General features: G+C 52.5%; 1 protein-coding gene across 2 annotated transcripts in view; it reads left to right on the top strand.

Annotated features, from left to right (window-relative positions):
- The window catches only part of LOC144733532 (proto-oncogene Wnt-3-like), a 41,641-nt gene extending 32,661 nt beyond the window's left edge, over nucleotides 1–8,980 (top strand). For both annotated transcript variants that reach the window (XM_078615496.1, XM_078615486.1), the window contains one exon: nucleotides 7,640–8,980. In XM_078615496.1, coding sequence (XP_078471622.1) covers nucleotides 7,640–8,119 — 480 coding nt within the window. In that variant the 3' untranslated portion in view covers nucleotides 8,120–8,980. The remainder of the gene's footprint in view (nucleotides 1–7,639) is intronic.
- Nucleotides 8,981–22,981: the final 14,001 nt, after the last annotated feature.

Raw genomic sequence — 22,981 nt, 5'->3', positions numbered from 1 at the left:
AGTGTCAATCACAGCCAATCATCACCAACACCGCCACGATCACCACCACCAGCAGTGTCAATCACAGCCAATCATCACCAACACCGCCACGATCTCCACCACCAGCAGTGTCAATCACAGCCAATCATCGCCAACACTGCCACGATCAACACCGCCAGCAGCGTCAATCGCAGCCAATCATCGCCAACACTGCCACGATCACCACCACCAGCAGTGTCAATCGCAGCCAATCATCGCCAACACTGCCACGATCACCACCACCAACAGTGTCAATCACAGCCAATCATTGCCAACACCGCCACGATCACCACCACCAGCAGTGTCAATCACAGCCAATCATCACCAACACCGCCACGATCACCTCCAACCAACAGTGTCAATCACAGCCAATCATCGCCAACACCGCCACGATCACCTCCACCAACAGTGTCAATCACAGCCAATCATCGCCAACACCGCCACGATCACCTCCACCAACAGTGTCAATCACAGCCAATCATCGCCAACACAGCCACGATCACCACCACCAACAGTGTCAATCACAGCCAATCATCACCAACACCGCCACAATCACCACCACCAACAGTGTCAATCACAGCCAATCATCACCAACACCGCCACGATCACCTCCACCAACAGTGTCAATCACAGCCAATCATCGCCAACACCGCCACGATCACCTCCACCAACAGTGTCAATCACAGCCAATCATCGCCAACACTGCCACGATCACCTCCACCAACAGTGTCAATCACAGCCAATCATCGCCAACACAGCCACGATCACCACCACCAACAGTGTCAATCACAGCCAATCATCGCCAACACCGCCACGATCACCACCACCAACAGTGTCAATCGCAGCCAATCATCGCCAACACTGCCACGATCACCACCGCCAGCAGTGTCAATCACAGCCAATCATCGCCAACACTGCCACGATCACCACCGCCAGCAGCGTCAATCGCAGCCAATCATCGCCAACACTGCCACGATCACCACCGCCATCAGTGTCAATCGCAGCCAATCATCACCAACACTGCCACGATCACCACCACCAACAGCGTCAATCACAGCCAGTCATCGCCAACACTGCCACGATCACCACCGCCAGCAGTGTCAATCACAGCCAATCATCTCCAACACTGCCACGATCACCACCACCAACAGCGTCAATCGCAGCCAATCATCACCAACACTGCCACGATCACCACCACCAACAGCGTCAATCGCAGCCAATCATCGCCAACACTGCCACGATCACCACCACCAACAGCGTCAATCGCAGCCAATCATCACCAACACTGCCACGATCACCACCACCAACAGCGTCAATCGCAGCCAATCATCACCAACACTGCCACGATCACCACCACCAACAGCGTCAATCGCAGCCAATCATCACCAACACTGCCACGATCACCACCACCAACAGCGTCAATCGCAGCCAATCATCACCAACACTGCCACGATCACCACCACCAACAGCGTCAATCGCAGCCAATCATCACCAACACTGCCACGATCACCACCACCAACAGCGTCAATCGCAGCCAATCATCACCAACACTGCCACGATCACCACCACCGGCAGCGTCAATCGCAGCCAATCATCACCAACACTGCCACGATCACCACCAACAGTGTCAATCACAGCCAATCATCGCCAACACTGCCACGATCACCACCAACAGTGTCAATCACAGCCAATCATCACCAACACTGCCACGATCACCACCAACAGCGTCAATCGCAGCCAATCATCGCCAACACTGCCACGATCACCACCACCGGCAGCGTCAATCGCAGCCAATCATCACCAACACTGCCACGATCACCACCACCGGCAGCGTCAATCGCAGCCAATTATCGCCAACACTGCCACGATTACCACCGCCAGCAGTGTCAATCACAGCCTATCATCGCCAACACTGCCACGATTACCACCGCCAACAGCGTCAATCACAGCCAATCATCGCCAACACTGCCACGATTACCACCGCCAACAGCGTCAATCACAGCCAATCATCGCCAACACTGCCACGATTACCACCGCCAACAGTGTCAATCACAGACAATCATCGCCAACACTTCCACGATCACCACCACCAGCAGTGTCAATCACAGCCAATCATCACCAACACTGCCACGATTACCACCGCCAACAGCGTCAATCACAGCCAATCATCGCCAACACTGCCACGATTACCACCGCCAACAGTGTCAATCACAGCCAATCATCACCAACACTGCCACGATCACCACCACCAGCAGTGTCAATCACAGCCAATCATCACCAACACTGCCACGATTACCACCGCCAACAGTGTCAATCACAGCCAATCATCGCCAACACCGCCACGATTACCACCGCCAACAGTGTCAATCACAGCCAATCATCGCCAACACTGCCACGATTACCACCGCCAACAGTGTCAATCACAGCCAATCATCGCCAACACCGCCACGATTACCACCGCCAACAGTGTCAATCACAGCCAATCATCGCCAACACTGCCACGATTACCACCGCCAACAGTGTCAATCACAGCCAATCATCGCCAACACTGCCACGATTACCACCGCCAACAGTGTCAATCACAGCCAATCATCGCCAACACCGCCACGATTACCACCGCCAACAGTGTCAATCACAGCCAATCATCGCCAACACTGCCACGATTACCACCGCCAACAGTGTCAATCACAGCCAATCATCGCCAACACTGCCACGATTACCACCGCCAACAGTGTCAATCACAGCCAATCATCGCCAACACTGCCACGATTACCACCGCCAACAGTGTCAATCACAGCCAATCATCGCCAACACTGCTACGATCACCACCGCTAAAAGTGTCAATCACAGCCAATCATCGCCAACACTGCCACGATCACCACCACCAACAGTGTCAATCACAGCCAATCATCGCCAACACTGCCACGATTACCACCGCCAACAGTGTCAATCACAGCCAATCATCACCAACACTGCCACGATCACCACCACCAGCAGTGTCAATCACAGCCAATCATCACCAACACTGCCACGATCACTACCACCAACAGTGTCAATCACAGCCAATCATCACCAACACTGCCACGATTACCACCGCCAACAGCGTCAATCACAGCCAATCATCGCCAACGCTGCCACGATCACCACCATCAGCAGCGTCAATCACCACCAATGCCAACATGATCACCAGTGCCAATGCAGCGAACGCCAGCACCACCAACGCCACCCTGATCATCACCACCTAGCGACAACACCGCCACTGCCGATGCCACCAGCAGCATCGGTGTCACCAACTTGCACAAGATCAATGTCGCCATTGATCTTGTGCCAGGCTAGGTGCAACTTAAGACCCACACACACATCCAAGTTTCTCAAAAAGTTGATAGATCACCCATAGATTGTTGGTGCACCAACTACAAAGACAAGCACAGCGCAAGATGGGATGGTGTGTCCATCACTGTACGGTGCCACCATGGTATCAGTGTTGATGTTCACGCATTGTGCCGGTTATTCATTTAAGTCGACCTCGGGGAGGTGCAGGACTGGTTTAGAAATTATTTGCTGCTGATGTTAGCCATGGCCGGGAATCGAACCCATCTAGTGCCACACACCGCACCACCTCTGTGCTCAACATGGCAGAGGTCAGCTAAATTCCACAGAAGCTCAAGGTTTAAGGTATGATGTTTATGCTTGTGCAACAGAATGAGGTAATGCGCAGCTGTGAATGGTAAATCTGGTTTTCTGCTTATGTGTTAACCACACTTAATGAAGTGCGGCTTCACGAAATTAGAGCGGTTTCTCTTGGGACAGAGTTAGAGCACCAACTACAGAAGTTGTTACATGTACTTTTGCACTTGACACCCACTCAACGTGAACATTACAGATCCACAGCCTGGCCCCTCACAGCGCTCCCCACTCCTACGCCCATACAGTCACACACGCACAGAGACAAAGATCCCCCGCATAGGCTCTAAAGTCTAAACAGATTGTTGGGGCAGTTGTTGTTCGCGATTACCTATTAGGGCTGTCAACTACAAAAATATGGTCCAGACCTTCCTCAGCCTCAGCCTAAGCCGTCTCCTCGCGCCGACGAAGAACGGCGGCGTCCGGAGATTGCCGGCACGGCCCTCTCGATGAAATAACGTCACCGAGAATTAGCTCAAACGCCGCGGCAGGCGAAGAAACCTCAAGCGGGGGGGGGGGGGGGCCTGGATCGTCGTTTGGCGCGCACTGCTGACACGGCGGGAGCCAACATCGCTCGCTCCCCCAGCGTCAATCGCTCGCACGGCGGTGGTGGTGGTGGCAGTGGCGGTGGTGGTGGTGGCGGTGGCGGTGGTGGTGGCGGTGGTTGTGGTTGTGGTGGTGGTGGCGGTGGCGGCGGCGGCGGTGGCGGTGGCGGTGGCGGCGGCGGCGGCGGTGGTTGTGGCGATGGCGGTGGGGGTGGCGGTGGCGGCGGTGGTGGCGGCGGTGGCGGCGGTGGCGGCGGTGGCGGCGGCGGTGGCGGTGGTGATGGCGGTGGCGGTGGGGGTGCGCGTTCGCGGTTTCGAGACAACAGCTCTCGGGCGACGGAGCGCGATGGTCGTTGGTGCGGTGCCGCCCCCGGTTCCCACGACGCCCCCGCCAGGTGCTCGCTCTCCGAGGCCAGGAGGACATTTCTCTGCCGCGGCCGCACCTGCTGCTGCTGTTGCTGCTGCGCGCGGGGGGGGGTGGGTGGGGGGGACTTTGGGAAAGCCAAAGTGGATTCCTGCGTCTAATGTAAACAAGCAGAGGCCGCTTTGTTACCACGCTGGTGTTTTCTCTCGGAATAAGTGGGAATTTGAACAATGTCGAGGAGGAACTTAACGAAAATATGCAAAAATTACATAAGGCACCTTTTTTGGGGGGGGGGGGGGGGGTCTAGCGTGGAGAGGAAGGGACAAGGGGCGCGCGCGTTGGCTTTCGTGCATTTTTTTCCGTTCTCGGCAGAGATCTTTAAGATCCCATTTGTTTGTGAAGCAATGTAAACAGAGTCCCTTGACGAGCCCCGTCACGGTGCAGAGAGCCGCAAAAACCACACTCGCTGCCTTCGCAGAAATTTCTTGTTTCTTTTTTTTCTCTCTCTCTCTTTCTCTCACAACCTTGGCAGTTTTTTTTTTGTTCGCGGCCTGCGCAGACGCACAACGCTACAGGCGACCGCCGCGTCAGTCAGCTGGACCCGCCGAGCCGGGCCGGGCAGTGAGCAAGTGTTCACGCGTGGGGCGGCAAGATTGACACACGCTCCTCGAGCAATGAGAGCCGAGACAAGAGAGAGGCCGCCACCCCCCTCCCCCTCCACCACGAACACCACATCACTTTAGCGAACGCGGCGAGATGGAAGCTTCGCCCTCCCTATCAACATCAAGATCACGCCTGCGCCGTAGCCGGGGGTAACACCGGAGATGCTACCGTGAAAAACGAAGAAAAACCCCGTGTCCGCGGATCTTTCGCCGAACGACGAATTCCCAAAAGTGCGGCAGGTGTCTGGCGCGAGGCTTGGGGCCATCGTGGCGTGTGCGCGGCAGAGGCAAAGGCGCCCGCGCGCAAAAGGGCTGTCCGTGTTTGTCTCGCGGAGGGCTGATATTTAGGGCACGCCACAGCATCAGGTTCTCATCTAAGGGCGAGTTAGGATAGGTTTGGATATCACTCACCACTGCAGTTGGACTTGAACAGGGATCGAACCAATGGGGGGTGCAGTGCGCGGGAATCTCTGCCCGACATCAGTTTGAGCCGAGTTTTAACGTGCATTTGAGAAATAGTAGATTTCTTTTCGAGAGCGGATCCAGAACGAGGTTCACTCCTTCGCACAGGCTACAGCTTGAGCTCCTGGAGGCACTGGGGAAAACGTTCTCCTGGGATCGGCGCTCGTACGTGACATGTGCCGGTCGCTTTCCCGCGCCGAGTTGGCAAGTGGTGGGCCAAAGTTGCATAATATCTGCGGAACTGGCTCGGCTCACACGCATTAATCTCGATATTTGGCCATGTGCCCACCTGTCCGTCTCTCTCTCTGCTTTGCTTACCGATAATCTTTCAAACTTATTTTTTTGTCACATCCACTGCTGAAAAAAAAAAGTCCCATTTAACAAACAAAAAACGAGTTTTCCCTCGAGGTGTCTTGCGAGTGGGGCGCACGCCGCACGACTGCGCACGAACGCGCTCGCCTCTGGGGAAAGCCGAAGCGAGAGGAGTTGCACTTTAGGTTACATTACGGGAGCATAGCTTGTGCACTTTGGCACAACTATTGGGCGCTCACTGGCCGTGGATTAAAAATCAAGGATTTGCGAACACTGTTCAACAGCCTCAAGCACACTTAAAGAGGCTTTGGCCAAACATCCCCCCCCCCCGCGCTGGACTTTCGTAAACCAACTCGGCTCATGAAGGCCTCCCCATGCCGTTTTGGTCACGAGTGTTGTTTGACCATCGCTCACCTTGATCTTCAACGTTGTTTGGTGGTTAGTGAGGTGTGAGGCAGGATCAGTTCAGATACCAGTCTCCACTGATGTCAGCCACGGTTTGGATTTGAACTCCGGCCACTAGGATTTGTAATATCGTTCGCGAACCACTGTGCCACTACTCCACCCTATACAGCCATCGCATTATCCTCATCCTAGTTTTTTCACGTAAATTAATCCTTCATGACCTTCACGTTCATATACATCGGATTGTTGGGGATAGACCTTCCATCCTCCTTCACAGCGCATTTGCCACGACGCGTGAAAACTTCCAGCCGAGAGTCGTGACTTGCGGAATGGTTTTTGAATCGAGAAGTGTCCACCAGAACAACACGGAAGCCAACAAAGGTGAAGGTGTCTGCTGTTTAATAAAAGGAGCCATCGATCGTCCAGCATCACGCCAAGGAAATACATCCACAAGCCCTGCTGCGTGTGTCCTAGATCAAGTACTCGATTCCGTGCCAAATAACATTGAGACCAAGCACAATGCTGCTTGAAGAGTCCTTCTTAATCGACACACAAGCACTTCGTACCTAGAGTGGACATCACTGAGCGTGTCCATTCCTCCGTTGTGCGTCTGTGGGGCGTCCGCTATGGCACTCGGGATGTTCAGAGGTTGTGTGCCTCCTCCGCTTGAGGTTGGTTTGTATTTGTGTGGATGTGTGGGCGAGCTTATTGCAGAGTAGAGGTGTTTGGTCGGGAGCGGAGTTGCGAATGCTGTTGTGTTGGTCGCATGTTTTATCACGACCTTGAGGGATCCCCTTGGGGAGACTCATGAGCTGATTAATTAACCCGGAGAGCGAGTTCGTTTGCCAGGGTTTCATTTATAAAGCGAATGAAGTTATGACGACGACGACACACGACGCACCGCCAGACATGTGGCTGCTGGAGGTTCCCAAAGCATCGCACCTCCGATTATCAGGGTTGGCTACGCATGGTGCGAACGTACATCCATCAACATAAATACATTACGACCACCGCAGGTGATCGCTGACTCCGTTTTGCCAGCGTCCGCACCTCGCAGGCTCCGCTGCCACCGTGCCTCTCCAAACCTGGCAGAGTTTTCACGAATCACGAGTCACCTTCACTCAACGCTGTTTTCTCTCTCCCATGTCCCATCCCCACCGCCCCTCCCCCCTCACCCCATCGCGTAGTCTATCCTGGACTTCATGCAGCGCAAGTGCAAGTGCCACGGGCTGTCGGGCAGCTGCGAGGTGAAGACGTGCTGGTGGGCGCAGCCCAGCTTCCGCACGGTGGGCGACCACCTCAAGGACAAGTACGACAGCGCCTCCGAGATGCTGGTGGAGCGGCACCGCGAGTCGCGCGGCTGGGTCGAGACGCTGCGGCCCAAGTACCCGCTCTTCAAGCCGCCGGCGGAGCGCGACCTCGTCTACTACGAGACGTCGCCCAACTTCTGCGAGCCAAGCGTCGAGACGGGCTCGCTGGGCACCCACGGCCGGCCCTGCAACCTCACGTCGCACGGCATCGACGGCTGCGACCTGCTGTGCTGCAGCCGCGGCTACAACACGCACACGGAGAGGCGCCGGGAGAAGTGCAAGTGCGTCTTCCACTGGTGCTGCTACGTGAGCTGCCAGGAGTGCGCGCGCGTCTACGACATCCACACGTGCAAGTGAAGGGATCGCCGGCTCGTGAGCCCGGCCCGGCCCGCCTGTCTGCCGTGCAAGTTGCCGATGTTGAGCGCGCTTGAGGATTTGCATTCATCAGGCGTTGAAATGCCTTAGAAACTCTGAAGCACCTTTGCATCAGATCTCACCGCGACCGTGCTGTTGTTCCTGCGGCAGCCCGGCCGAAGGGGACCTCCAGTGTACGACTCTCGTTTCTTTTAGTTTGTTCGTGAACTTAAAAAAAACACGCGCCGTCTTGCCTCGGAGCAGACCCCCGTCCCCTCCGTCGTTTTTGTCGAGGAGTGCGGCTCCGGGGGGGGGGGTGGGAGTGGGGCAACCCGCCCCTGTAAAGAGCACGCGGCGAATCCGCGCATTACTGTGAATGAGTCCAACACTGGGATTTGACGTTCGTTTGACGAGACTCGCGCCAGAACTAAAGAAGATCAAAGGGAGGACACGGAGGAAATACACGAATAAGGGCAGCGCGAGGAGCCGGGGGCCCGAGCCAGCCGTGCCCACGAGGGCTGAGGCCGGCCGGCGGCGATCGCGCCCGTACTGCCACCGAACTCCGTCGCCATCGGCGGAAATTGCCGAATGGATTCCGGCGCACGAGGCGAGCCGCGGCTGTTTCTGCCGCCGCCGCTCCCGTGTCAGGCTCTTTGACGAGCGTTGGTCGGCGAGCCGCGCCGGGCATGACCACCGCTCCTACTGAGGTGCACGAGCCTTCTTCACCCGCCCGCTCGCGCGCGCGCCACGCTCCGCGAACCCGACGCCGAGGCTGTAGTCGTTGTAACGACGGCGAAGCGCCGCGATGCTGAAGCCGTGTCGAGCCGCAATCCGTGCCACTTCGCAGCTGCTACGGTCGCCGTGACTACCCTCGCCCCCCGCGCCCCCCCCCGCCCCCCCCCCTTAACCCTCCGTTGCCAGATTTGTTTGCGTAAACATTTTGTTTATTTCGCTCCCCTCCCACTCCGACCCTCACCCCCGCTCCTCCTTCCGCAAAAGTAACTTTTTTTTTACATATAATATATTTTTATTTTAAATACCGTTTAATCGACAAAAAAAGTGTAATTGGTGACAAAGTATATAAATGTGAGGATTCGTGCTTCGAGGCTATCCTGCAGCCGAGCCGACTCGAGCGAGGAACCGCCAGGAAGCCACCGGGCGCGCTGCCCCACCGTTGCGGCCCGCTCGGACACGGCCCGTGGCCACCGGCGGGCGAGGTGTACGCGACGGGACGCGCGGCCTCGCTCGATGAGGGTAGTCAAACTGTGCCCGCCATTAACTACCTCAACACTCGGGCCGAGGGTTTAAAAGCGCTCCGCCGCGTGGGGCAGGCGAAAGGGGGTCACTCCGAACCCGTCTGGCTGATCTCTAGGTACTGAGGGGGGAGGGGGGGGGTTCATTAAATGTACGTGATCTAAATCATTTAAACTTATTTATTTAAAAGGCTGTACATATATTTCCTCATTCTTTGAAAAATGTGTACTTATGAAAAAAGTCAATGTTTTTTTTTTTCCCCGTCTGGACATAGCTGGTCTTAACAATTAAAGTTTACAGTTTTGATAAAGAGGGAATGCTTTGCTTTATCTTGCCATCTCTTGGTGGATGATGTCGAATTTTGCCAAACCTGGACAATGGGCGTTTGTTGGAAGTCACTTTCGCAAGCGGTCAGATTGAGTTGTGGTACTCCTGTCATTGACACGGATAGAGACGGGCAGAGAGATGAACAGAGACAGAGATACTAAAGAGAGGCAGAGAAGCAGATTTAAAATGGCATTTATTGATGTGCAGGTAACAGTCCAACGAGACCGTGAGTCTCTTTACTGAGGGAGACCTGAGCCTCAATAAGTTGCAGCAAAGCAGCGAATTCCAATGTGAAACAAAACAACATCAGGCAAACACTCAAAATAAACATTGCCATGCAATGCAGAATTCGTATTCATGAGAGGATGAATCGACGTGCAACTCTTAACCATTTACATCATACGGTTTATTTTAAATATGTAGGTGCCTGCATTTTTCTCTCATTTCATAGAACATTATCTCGCACGGTTACCAAATAGCCACGGTAACCAAATAGCGACACGAACAGCGACAACGAGAAATTTGAATGAGTTGAACCGGACGCTTGAACACAGCGGTAGGCACCATACCGCCCCACGTCCGCGCGGCCCATCGCGTGTATGCGAAGGAGTCTTACCCACGCGTCGCGTTGCCTTCGGAACATCTGAAGATGCGCACTGCCGATCGCTGCCGAAGGTGATGTCGGTCACCCAATGGGGAGACATCGCCAGCTGAACGCAGCCTTGCGCCTGCTCTGCCACCTTGCCGGGAGTTTTGTTGAGCTCTGTTGCATCTGCTGCTTTTGGTTGACGTCTTTTTTTCCCCCGGCATCTTTTCCTCTGGCTGTCTGGTTACCTCCAGAGAAGCCCACTTTGGCATGCAGAGCACTTGACCAAAGTGTGCAGTGTGCCGGTGCAAGGCATTAGCAAAGCATGGAAAGGCTGAGGGATCCAAAAAGCTCAAGGAGCCCCAGATTCAAACCAAAAACATACACACATATAAGGTTGTTTAAAAGATACATATGAGCACAAATTCTAGTCCTCGTTAATATAACAAGCTCATCAACAAATAAAGAAAACTCGTATCTTTCATTTATATCATTACATGCATCTCTCGTCCCATCTCACTTTATGTATGTATTTGTCTAAATGTATCTTTCATTTATATCATTACATGCATCTCTCGTCCCATCTCACATTATGTATGTATTTGTCTAAATGTATCTTTCATTTATATCATTACATGCATCTCTCGTCCCATCTCACATTATGTATGTATTTGTCTAAATGTATATTTCATTTATATCATTACATGCATCTCTCGTCCCATCTCACATTATGTATGTATTTGTCTAAATGTATATTGTATCTCGCTACATATCTACCTCTTGTCTATAACCTCCGCTGTCACTCACCGAGATCTTGTAAATTGAAAAGTGGGGGCGGGGAGGCGCGAGGGGAGCCACCAAAAATGATTTCTCGGGTCCCCCAATTGGCGGGAACAACACGGTCCCTGTGGGGCTGGAGTGAGGCCAGCTCTGAGCGGTGTTCTTTGGTCAGAATAAAGTTTGATGCAAGACATATACCGAAAGACAAACCCCTCTGACTGACTGACTTACTGATGTAAATGATGGCAATGGTAAATAACGGCTAAATACATGATATTTTACACATAGTTGAGGCTATATGTACAGCCACAAGGGCGATGATTTTACGCGTAGGGCAGGCTCACCGGTTAAAGTTTTAAACCGGTTAAAGTTGCGTGCTGAACACTTCGATTGCCATCATTAGTGAGCCCGGTAGTTCGCCTCTGGTGGAGTGTGACGACTCTAGAACCAACGGGGAGCGAGAAAACCCCGCTACCAGCAACGGGTAACAACTCTGCAAGCACATCGTAAAATTACTTCATCAATTGCCTTGGGATCATTCGTGTGTATCGGAGGTTGCGGGGGAAGGATAACAAACTAAACACAACAAGCGATTCTAAAGAAAGTAGTTTTCAATCTAGATTTAAAAGTGGCTTCTTAATATCGGAAGGAAGAGTGTTCCAGTTGGCACGAAAAGCGCGTATGATAGCGCGCGATGCAGTGACCAACTTTACTCCATGGTAAGCCAAAAGCCGCTGCAGGGATGACCGGAGTTTGCCTGAAGATGGTTTATGCTCCTTGATGAGATCGACGAATAGCGGCCCCTGCCGTATCTCGTCAAACAATATCTTCAGTTAAATTTCGATTTAAAGCTTTCGTGACTGCAGGGATTCCTCTTCTTGGTTCTTTCGGCAAAGTCATCACGTAGAAGGGAAATAATAAAATAATAAAAATACAACATAATAAAATACAATTCTCACGACGTTTCGGCCACAACGCAAGCAGCCGTCCTCAGGTGAAGAACAGGGCTGTCGGAAAGACGCTGTCTGTCGGAAAGACACTGTCTTTCCGACACTGTCTTTCCGACAGACTTGTTCTTCACCTGAGGACAGCGACAGCCCTGTTCTTCACCTGAGGACGGCTGCTTGCGTTGTGGCCGAAACGTCGTGAGAATTGTATTTTATTATGTTTTATTTTTATTTTTTTATTTTTTTTCCCTTCTACGTGACTTTACCGAAAGAACCGAGAAGATGAATATCTTCAGTTGGCTAACGGTGTCAGGGAAGACCAGGCGACAGCGGCGGATCAGGCGAGCGTGGTGGAGAGGAGCTACAGAGGAAACGGCTTCACTCTGGGAGCAATTCGGGCTCTGCAGGGGTCGTTCTATGAAGCGCCAGGTTCCCTGGGCAGGGAGCGGCCTCGGATGCTGACCCTCGGATCCCTGAAACTCATGCTGGTGGGGGTGCGATGCGGCGCTTTGATCCTGGGACCCCTAAAACTCCCAAGGCCACATCCTATGGCAGGCAGGCTGCACAAGGTTGATGAACTCACTGCCGTTCTTCGTATTCACGTGTAATGTGATGCTCAGGTATGAGCTTGCCTCGTGCACTGTTGTAGGTTTCGTGAAAGGAAATTAATTTGTAAGTGCCTCCATCTTGCCTTGTACGGTTTGTAAGACTAATGTCAAAGGCATCATTCTTTATTTGGAAAAAAATTAAAATCAATTGTTATCTTTAGTTTCATTACTTGAATGCTTTAATTTATGAATGTTGATGCGTCGCACAAAATGAACTAAAACAATTATAATATATGGTACTATTTCTGACAACCCCTTAAAAAAATGTTTAAGCAAACTCAGAATTTTAAGTCACGCATTATATATATTTTTTTAAATGTGATTCAAAACAACGGCAGGTTAAACTTGCCGCACACATCGAGATCAGTTGGTGCCCCTTGTTTAAAGCGAAGCGCTCCCAGTACTCTACTCACTGCCCTGTGTGCTCCCTAATTGGCTCACACACACGATCATCATCTCAGGCTTTATTTGCTCAATCACGTGAATACCAGACAATATTTTCCTCGTGAACCGCCGCTGGTATTGACCGATTCTCCCCACTTAAGGAGGCAGCGAACCGAGTGACGGCAGCATGAAATTGCCTGCAAGGGGGAGTGAAGGTGATGTTTCGTAGCTGATCCATCGTCTCGATGGGGGGGGGGGGGGGGTGGGGGTGGCGGTGGTGGTGATGCCACCGTGAGATGGAATGGCGCGTCTTGGGCCATGCGCACCCCGTGAGAAGCGGCCAGCATTGCATCCCCGGGGCTCTGCGAGCGCTCGCGTTTCACGCACACACCTCGCTCTCCACCGCTCGGGAAAGCCGTCAGTTAATGGGCGCGCAGTGACTAACCTGCAATCATCCCGGGCATCCGACGGATTCCTCATTGTTGCTGCCACCGCAAAGTAGTTGGGGGTGAGGGGCTGCGGAGGATCATAAAGTGAGGAAACGGAAACGCGGACAAGCGGTGACGCCATCGTGGCACCGCAAAACTCCCAGCACGAACCGACCACGATTCCGTCAAAAACAACGGCGGCGGTGGAGACCTGCGTCACAAACATTTACTCTGCCCTCGAAGCCGCTCCGTTTGATCTGCAGCATCAATGACGGCAAGGATTTACTGCACCTCGATACGGTGACATCAGTGTTACCGCAGATTTTTTTTTTCCGTGTTTTTTTGGGCCCACGTCATAAATAGTGATTTTATTGTCGAACCGGCCAGAACTGCCCCATAAAGAGGTCGGGTGCTGGTAATTGGCGGTGTCAGGCTGCACATGTCTGCGGGCGACGCGCAGCTCCCTTGTAATGCGGCACCCTAGAATTAGGGTTGAGAGGGGTTCAATTCCCACACAGGGCCCCCATAAATAACAACTGCACGCAGGAATTTGTTTAGGGGTGTAATCGAGTTTACGACATTCATTAAGGTCAGTGGTGGTTTCATGCCCGTCTGGAACATTTCGACGTCATTTGCTAATGACGGCGGCCACTCTGATCTTCGAAAACACCTGGGGTGCCCTGGGATCAGGCGGAGCAAAACCCTTCCTTTCATTTCGGTCATGCGCGCGTGAAACGAACGCGAAACGCTTCTCGCTTGCAAGTCCCCGTGGGTTTTCCCCGGGTCACACCGATGTCCCCGCGGCAAAAGCCACTCCACGACTCAATGCGCCAGCCAGCGCACGGTAGGCACGTTTATGACTCTCCGTGTTCGGGGGGAGAGGGGGTGCAGCGATTACATGTAAATGTCCTGGTGACAATATTCACAGGCTACTGCCGCTTAATTTATCCCACTTTCGCAAAACGTGCTCTTCGCCGTGTAAAATTACGCGTGCCGATTTGCCAGCGGCCCCTCGCCTCAAAAGTGCCCATTTGTTTCCCTTGCACCGGTGATTGCAACCTCTTAAATCCTCCGAGGCAAAGTGTCCCGTGCTCTGAAGTGGCCTGGCTGAAACAAATGGATGGGTAATGGTAATGAGTTGTGTTTATTGCCGCGTTGCCCCCACCCCTTATTGACGGGCTCCTGTGTGTCACACCAAAGCGCGCTGGACTCACCTTCACGCCGCCTGCCTCCCGTGCCTTTCAATGGCGGCTCGCCGTAAACTCGATTACAGCCCTAAACGGCCGAGGTATGAATTAGGGTTTATTTAGAGAGCCCAGAAGATTGCTATGATGGGATCATCGTGAAGACGGCGGAGATAATGTCACAAAGGAGTGGGAGGGGACACCTGGTTTCCCATTTAGAGCGGCGCTTTTTTTCCCCCCAAAACAAATTCCTTTTTAGATTTACCAAAGTGAAGACGAAAAAAAAAGACCGAACGAACGAAACGACAAAGCCTGTCAAAAGAGAAAAATTATCAGAGAAGCGTGCACGTAATGACATCTTAACTCTTGAGTTACTGCAGAGCGGAAAGCTGGGGCTGACAGAGTAATTGTACCCCGTGCGGACGGGTGGCCTCGGCTAGAAAGCCGTCGTGGTTTCACTGCTGCCCGGTCGGCGACCGTGCCCAGAAAGGCGATTTCCAGCTCTGCGTGGGACCGAGTGAACAAAGTTCATCCGCGGCGGCGGCAGCAGAAACGTTGGAACGGCTGTGAAGCGGCATCGCTGTACCACGGCGCTCTCGCGCTATGCCCGTGGCATGATGATGATGACTACGATTAAAAAATGACCACTCAAAGCGTGCTTTGTTTTTGTGTGCATTGTTCATATCTGTGTACCGCACAAGACGTTTCGTTGAGCAGTAGCGGGCCTTTGTTTTGAGCAGGTGACATGCAATTGATATTTACTCAATTAATCAGAATGAGAATCTGTATTTATAATGGGGGAATGAAATGAGCTGTAAAGCTCTTTTTCACAAATATAATACAGGGACTAATTTTAGAACCATGCAAGTGCTTGCTTCTAAACTGACAGAAAGTTAAATTTAGATTTAAAGCTTTCCTGACTACAGGGATTCATCTTCTTGGTTCTTTCGGTAAAGTCACGTTATTCACCTGAGGATGGCTGCTTGCGTTGTGGCTGAAACGTCGTGAGAATTATTTTATTATGTTTAATTTTATTATTTTATTATTTTGCTTCTACGTGACTTTACCGAAAGAACCAAGAAGATGACAGAACGTTCTTGTTTTCGAGGGGAGGCGGGTGGACAGGATTAACCTTTGTAACATTTGGTAACATTGCACGGGATAGATAAGGAATAAATATTTGTATTTATTAAACCACATTTTGTTATCATTTAAATTCAGAATATGCACATATGTGAGGATCAATCAGTGGCGTGGTGGCACATCAGTTAGCTTACTACGTTATGAACTTGGTCGCCTGAGTTTGATTCCTGACCATGGCTGACATCAGTGGCGAGTGTTCTCTGATCCGTTCGTGACCATCCCTTCCAATTGCCAACCAACAATTGCCAGCTGCGGTGATGTGCAGTCAAATAACTCCAATGACTGTCACAGCACGATGAGGCCTTCACCCAGCAGTGGTTTGACAGAGCGCTGAAACCCGTTCTCTTTTGAGAGGTGCGTGAAACTATAAAATGACAGCAAGTCAAGGTTCTTTTACAGCTTAAGCCCAAGTCAAAGTTGTCATTCTGTTGCGAAGTGTGTGTGGTTGAATCTTGACTTAAAGCTTTCGTGACTGCAGGAATTCATATTCTTTGGGTCTTTCGGTAAAGTCACGTAGATAGGTTCAGATAAAATAACAACAAAAAACTAAGACGTTTCGATTGGAGCCACGTTGACAGGATCAGACATGGGTCTGAGTTCAGAGTGAACAGATTGTTGAGAATCAATTCTCATCACAGCTAAAAAGAACTGATGGCAACATTTTCTCTGTGAATCAAAAAGTGATCCGGGCAACGATCAGACGAGGGCTGTGGCCGCCAGGATCATGATTATGGCATCTCGACGCGTGCGTTCAGTCACATTTGTGGAATCGGACTGACAGATCTATTTTGTATGGGACTCATGCTATCAATAGGCTCTCGTTCGTTTATAGGAATGCAACCCCTACAACAACAACGTATCATTATTATTACAGTCAATGAATACAACTTTTCGTAAAGATAGCGTCTTTCCGACAGACCTGTTCTTCACCTGAGGACGGCTGCTTGCGTTGTGGCCGAAACGTCGTGAGAATTGTATTTTATTATGTTTTATTATTTTATTATTTTATTATTTCCCTTCTACGTGACTTTACCGAAAGAACCAATAATGTGAATCCCTGCAGTCACGAAAGCTTTAAATCGAAAAGAATACAACTTTGTTTATGATGGTCACTCACGCTTGTGAAAGCTCAAAATTAGAGCATAGTCCTCATTCCCCTCTTCAATTTAAGCAAATTTTCCCCAATACTGCCAACGGAGACACCACCAAACTTTCATCAAAACTCTTGACGAATATGAAAAGTCGTCAAGATTTGAATAATAAATGTTGTGACTCGAGTGCAATAAGAGCCGTATTCTAAGTGTATTATCACAAGAAATTCTCGTATGAAGTGGCGTTTAAAGCCACGGCCCTGAGAGAGTGGCATTTGGAGCAGAGGGACAGCGACAAAACACTGCTGGTGGGTTGGGGCTGTCTCTCTGCTCACGTCCAAATGGGACATTAAATTTGGCCGTGAATTAAGCAGCGGGGGAGCACGAGCTCGCTGAATGGGTCGCGCTGAAACGCTGAAGGTCTCAGAGGGGGAGAGCGAGCGAGCGCAAAACACATGAACAACGGGCGAGGGCATTAGAGGAGCCGGCGAAGCTGGGTGGGACTCGTGGAGGCTGTGAGGCTGCGGATATCTGCACTGGAATGAGCGGCTGAAAAGGGCCAGCCCGACCCGGGTTAGGCCACCGCTGGGAGGGCCAGCCACTCCCCGCTGCTCCGAATAACGGCTGGAAGCGGCCCTCCCCCACTCCCCCCTCCAAACCTCCCGCCACCCTCAGCCCACAATCCCTCTCTCACACCCTCGCCCCCAAAAAACCGCAAGCGCATAGAATCGAACCCACGGCAGGGCCGCCCCACACATGCCTGAGAGAGATCCTCCCAGGCGGGGAAGAATTAGAAAAAAAATTATATTTCTGACAGAAAGGGACATTCTGCCCCTGCTCGGCACAATGGGTGAATGCGGGTTTGCGACGACGCCACAACAGAGGCATTGGAGAGTAAAAACTAATTCCAGCTTTGCATAAATCCCCCCCCCCCCATCTCAGCCCTTGCGTCCCCCACAACTCCGTGTCCCCCCGCTGGTGTATAAGAAATGGTGCTCGGCTCAGCAGGCCTCCCCGCTCATTGAGCTGCCATTTAAGAGATATTTACTGGACGCGGTGTCAATCTCCAATAATCTGCCGCATTGTGCGGGGGGCCGTCGGCGCCCGGCGAGGGATTTTTAAATTGGCTCGGGCCGCTGCAGAGCGGTGCCCGAGTAGAATGCGACCAGCGTGGGATCACAGTTGCGGGGTTCATATCGACTCAGCCGAGAAAGCGACGGACAATAAAGGCGGTAATTGTATTAATTGCACACACACTTCGCGCGCGCACGTCGGCACACGAGCGATGCGCTCTGGCGACGGGGTCTTCCGCCGCCGTCTGCCTGGCTTGCCGCGGTTCAGAGAATGTGTTTTCTTTTTTTGTTGCAACGTATTCGAGGCATCGGAAGAGAAGGTGAGATGTTCATTGCGTTCGCACAGCAGCGGCGAAATGCCCCCCCCCCCCGCGCAGAAAATATTTACAGCTCGCTCTCACTCTGTCAGAATCATCGGTCGCGAATTCACGAGAACCGAGTGTGTGGTCAGCCCCCCCCTTCGTGTGTGCTGAGCGACCCCGGTGGGGGGGGGGGCGGTTGGGGGGGGGGGGGAAGCAGCCCTGAAGAAAGCGGCAACAAAGGTGGCGCTTTCAAGAAATGTTCATTTGCAGTCTTTTGCCGTGTGCGTCTGCGTGCCCTGTTGTGCCCAAACCCTGTTTACAGAGAGTGCTTGCTTGCATGGAGACAGCCTGGGAAGACGTATCAGAGGATTCCATACTCAGCATGGAGCCGTCGGGTCCGAAACCGACGCTTAGAAAATCCCTCAACCCGTCCTCCCAGCCCTCACCCCTCCCGAGCCCTCTCCTGACCACCCCCTCGGACCCCCCCCCCCAGCCCCGTGCCCCCCTCTCCCAGCGCCCCGGCTACCGCCAGACGCAGCTTAGCGCTTAACCACCCCTCCCTGACAGATCACACCCCGGCAATCGCCGGACAGTCAGACAATTGTCCGCACAAAAGGGATAAGCTCTCATCTGCGGGGCACCTCTCAAAGGCCGCCTTTGTGCGGCGAAGGAAGACGCAGGAAGCGTCCACACTCCCTCGAGACAACTTAACTTGATTTGCCAGAGCCCAATGCAAGGCGACAGGCGGGCGCGCTGGCTTCGTTTTTTGTTGTTGCCGCTGCTTTGCCCGCGGAGCGGACACACCAAACGAGATTACTGTAGGTTAATTATTTCCCCTCTTTGTTGCGATGCGCGCTCTGGGATGCCGATGCCCGCGCAGGGAATCAGCTGGCCGCTGTGACGCACGGCGCACATCGAGCACGCCGAGGGCCCCGGCGGCACGGACCGATACCCGCTGCCGGCGGTGGGACGCGTGGGACGCGTAACGCCGGGCAGGAGAGAGGTGCGCCACCGCCACCGCCGCCGCCGCTGCGCACAGACTTAACAACAACAACAACAGCAGCAGCAAGGCACCTCACACTTGAGCAACATCTCAAAATATCGTATTTTTTTCCCCCCGGCCTGTAACAAAACACAGGCGCGCATCCACGAATTAAGAGCGACCTTCCCAAAATATCTGCCTGCCGCGAAAGGAGCATCGCTTGGGAGGAGAAAGCCGACGCGTTGTTTTGTGGCTAATAGCCCGAGGAGCTGTTGGAGGATATTTTTAGTCTTTAATTTGTAATTATTTTGTTTGTTGTTCACGCCGCAGCAGCGTTGCAAAAGTCAAAGCTACGCCCCAAATGCGAGCAAAAGGCATTCCATGCGAAGGTAAACAGCGAGCGAGCGAGCAGCAGTAGAAGGTGTAAGAAGAAGAGTCTTAGCGGCAGAGGCAGCGCCCTCGCGACCCGGGGGACACTCGAGGGCTTCTCTCGCAGGTATTGCTGCGCCTGCAAAGCCAAGAACGACGCAGCTCTGCGGGTTTTTTTCTTCCCTTCTCTTCACCAGAAAGAAAGGGTCTGGAAGGCCTGGGGGAGGGGGGAGGGGGGAGTGGGAAGGTGGCACGTGTGTGTGTGTTAAACTTCTTTCGTCCCGCACGGGGCCAGCCGTGCTGCTAATCGGAGGCACGAGGGAAGGACAACAAACGAAACGCGAAAAGAAGTTCTAAAGGAATGAGTTTTCAATCTGGATTTAAAAGTGCATGGCTGCAGCGGCTTCCGAATATCGGTAGGAAGAGCGTTCCAGACGACCGCAGAAGCGCATCTGAAAGCGCCGCGACGGTTCGCCAAAAAGCCGCCGCGAACGAGCGAGCTGGCGAGTGAGAGGGGGTGCGGAAGGTCCCGGTCGGCGAGGTTAGGCACGGTGGGATCGGGGTTTGATGGGGCTGCCATTAACGCCGAGTGGCCGTGGGAGAGGGAGGGAGGGAGGGCCTTTGTGGCAGCGGCAGGGGGGCAGAGGGACACGACCACACGGATGTTTGCGGCAAACAGCGGAGGTAAAGCTGGACCAGCAAACCCCCGCGCAGCAAAATCCAGCCAAGTCGAAGCGAGGGGCCGGCGAAACGAGGAACCTGTATCAATTTCCTGTTAATTATCCCATCAGGTGATGGCCCCGGGGCTCGACTCCCACCCACCCGAGCTCGCTCGCGCACCCGCTCAACCACAGCCCTCGCGGGAACGCTCAGCCCGCCGGCGCGCCCAGGAATGGGAGGGAGCGGAGGGAACGCGCTGAGAGCCCACTTCCCTGACCTTGGCTGCTCTTTGGTTCTTGGCCCTACTTAAGGCGACCATATTTACCCAACCGCTGGGATCTCGCAGCGTGGCTTGCAATGTTTCGAATTACTAATCGCAAAAAGTGGGCAGATTAACTGGGCAATTATGTGCTTTACATGAGTCGACTTGTTTTGCATTCAAGTTGCGCGGTGAATTTGCCGTCTCGCTAAAAACGAGGTTGAGCTGCGCGGCGTACGGGATGGGAAGGAAAAGGTGAAAATTCCAACATAAATGTTTTTAAAAAGTTAAAGTCCAGAGCTTTCGCGCCTTGGGGGGAAACTCTGGGCTCACAGACCTCGAAATTCTGTCACGTCCCGGCAAGACTGATTAATGCATTGAGATCTCATTCCAGCAAGACGGCTTTCGAACGCCCAATCACTGCTCGGGGGGAATTTCCACACGCAAAAAAAATTCTCTCGCGATAAACAACGTGAAGCTCAACAAAGTGAGGGCCACGATCGGTGTTTCACATTGCAGAGTGCTTGTGCATTGGACAGATAGGACAGCGAGAAATCTCCACTTATAGCCCAGGTGACATACGGATCACAAGCGTGCAAATTGACAAGCAAAGTGGGAAATATTTATTGAAAAGTGTGCAGGAAAGCATGTTGAGACGAATGCCTGGAATTACACTGTGACAGGAAGAGGGAATGCATGGATCAAATAATTTAAGCAAGTTAGAGACGTAATGTTTACTGTTAAAATGAGCAAGTGGCCATGGGCAGGACACATTGCCATAAGCAATGCTGACTCGTGGCCGAGACTAACGATGGAGTGACAGCCAAAGGGGAGAAAGGAATCTGAGATTGTGTCCCACCGTGATAGTAGCACAATGAGATCAGCTCAAGTGCACGAGATGGATATAATTTTGCAAGACCGTGACAGATGGCAACACCTTTGGGGGGCCTTCATCTCGCAGTGGATTTATCATGGCTGATGATGATGAATCCCCATTGAGACGGCAAGTCACTTTTGAATATTATAGGATCACCTTTAACGTAAAGGGCGAACGTGCGATCTGTGGTGCAGGGAATGGAAGACTGTGGCTGGTTACGACAGCTCAAGCCATGTCATACTTAAAGTGCATTTTTGCACTGAAAGGTCAGGGTAAATTGTCAAGGACGAGCGGTATGCGCCAGGTTTTTTTTTTAAGTGAACAAAACTAACAGAAATAAAAATTAAAATAAAATAATTTACAGCCCTTTGGTCAGTCCACCGCTGGATGAAAGCCTCTGCACACGGGGTCACTTCGCCATACTCCTCCTGTCCAGTCGGTACGAGTTGGCAATGGGTGGCCTCCAAGGAACGATGATCCATGCCGTGGTAAGGAACGAAAGTCAGGTCACCAGGTTGCAGAGGTGGGACAAAGTCATTGTTATGCAAGTCCAAGTCGAGTCGCAAGTCATCAAATTCATGACTCGAGTCTGACTCGAGTCCAAGTCACATGACTCGAGTCCACACCTCATAGGTGGGACAAAGTCATTGTTATGCAAGTCCAAGTCGAGTCGCAAGTCATCAAATTCATGACTCGAGTCTGACTCGAGTCCAAGTCACATGACTCGAGTCCACACCTCTGCCAGGTTGAGAGTACAGTGTGTTGACCACGGCACCACCGCTCAAAGTCAATGGGCCCTTTTTATGTTCATAAATGAAGGCAATTGTATTTGTTTTCATTGTGTTGTCGCGTTGGAACGTTCACAGGTGCTCACGAGAGAGACCACTGTGTCACTCATGGAGGGCAGGTGTTGTCGATTTGAGATGTGACGTGGTCATGACATGGCAGCACAACAGATTCTTAAATCTATCTGCGTGGCACTTTGAGTGTGACTCCTTCGAATGGCAGGTTTTCTAAGAATTCTCCAGTTTCCTCCTCCATGACGCCAAACACGATCAATGGAATTAGCCAAACATCCCCCCCCATGCAAGGAGGAGGACACCTCTTCTAAAAAAAAAAGCAGTTCAACCTAATTTTAGCCTTTCCTGGACATTGTTAATGTTATTTTGTGGTGTTCAACTTGAGGCCCTGTAGCGATCTATGCGTTAAAGGTAATTCCTGAGCTAACCTTGGCTTCCGAGCCCACACGTGAACCCAAGGTTCCCTTATCAGCTCCGCGATCATCGGCTCCGGCTCAGCCACTTTCACGCAACATCAATCAGCGTCCATTATTTCACCAGGCGCGGCCCCATTCGTTGAGATTCAGCTTCCCTCGTTTTCTTTTGCAAAGTCAAATTGGCATCGTCACTTTGATCTGCTCGCCACCACCACCAGCAGCACCAGCAGTAGCAGCAGCACCAGCAGCAGCAGCACCACCAGCACCACCACCAGCAGCAGCATCACCAGCACCACCACCAGCAGCAGCAGCAGCACCACCAGCACCAGCACCACCACCAGCAGCAGCACCACCAGCACCACCACCACCACCAGCAGCAGCAGCAGCACCACCAG

Source organism: Lampetra planeri, chromosome 2 (assembly GCF_965212315.1).
Source record: "Lampetra planeri chromosome 2, kcLamPlan1.2.h2, whole genome shotgun sequence".
Lineage (NCBI taxonomy): Eukaryota > Metazoa > Chordata > Hyperoartia > Petromyzontiformes > Petromyzontidae > Lampetra > Lampetra planeri.
Note: the sequence above shows the minus strand (reverse complement) of the source record. Positions and strands in the feature narration are given on the sequence as shown.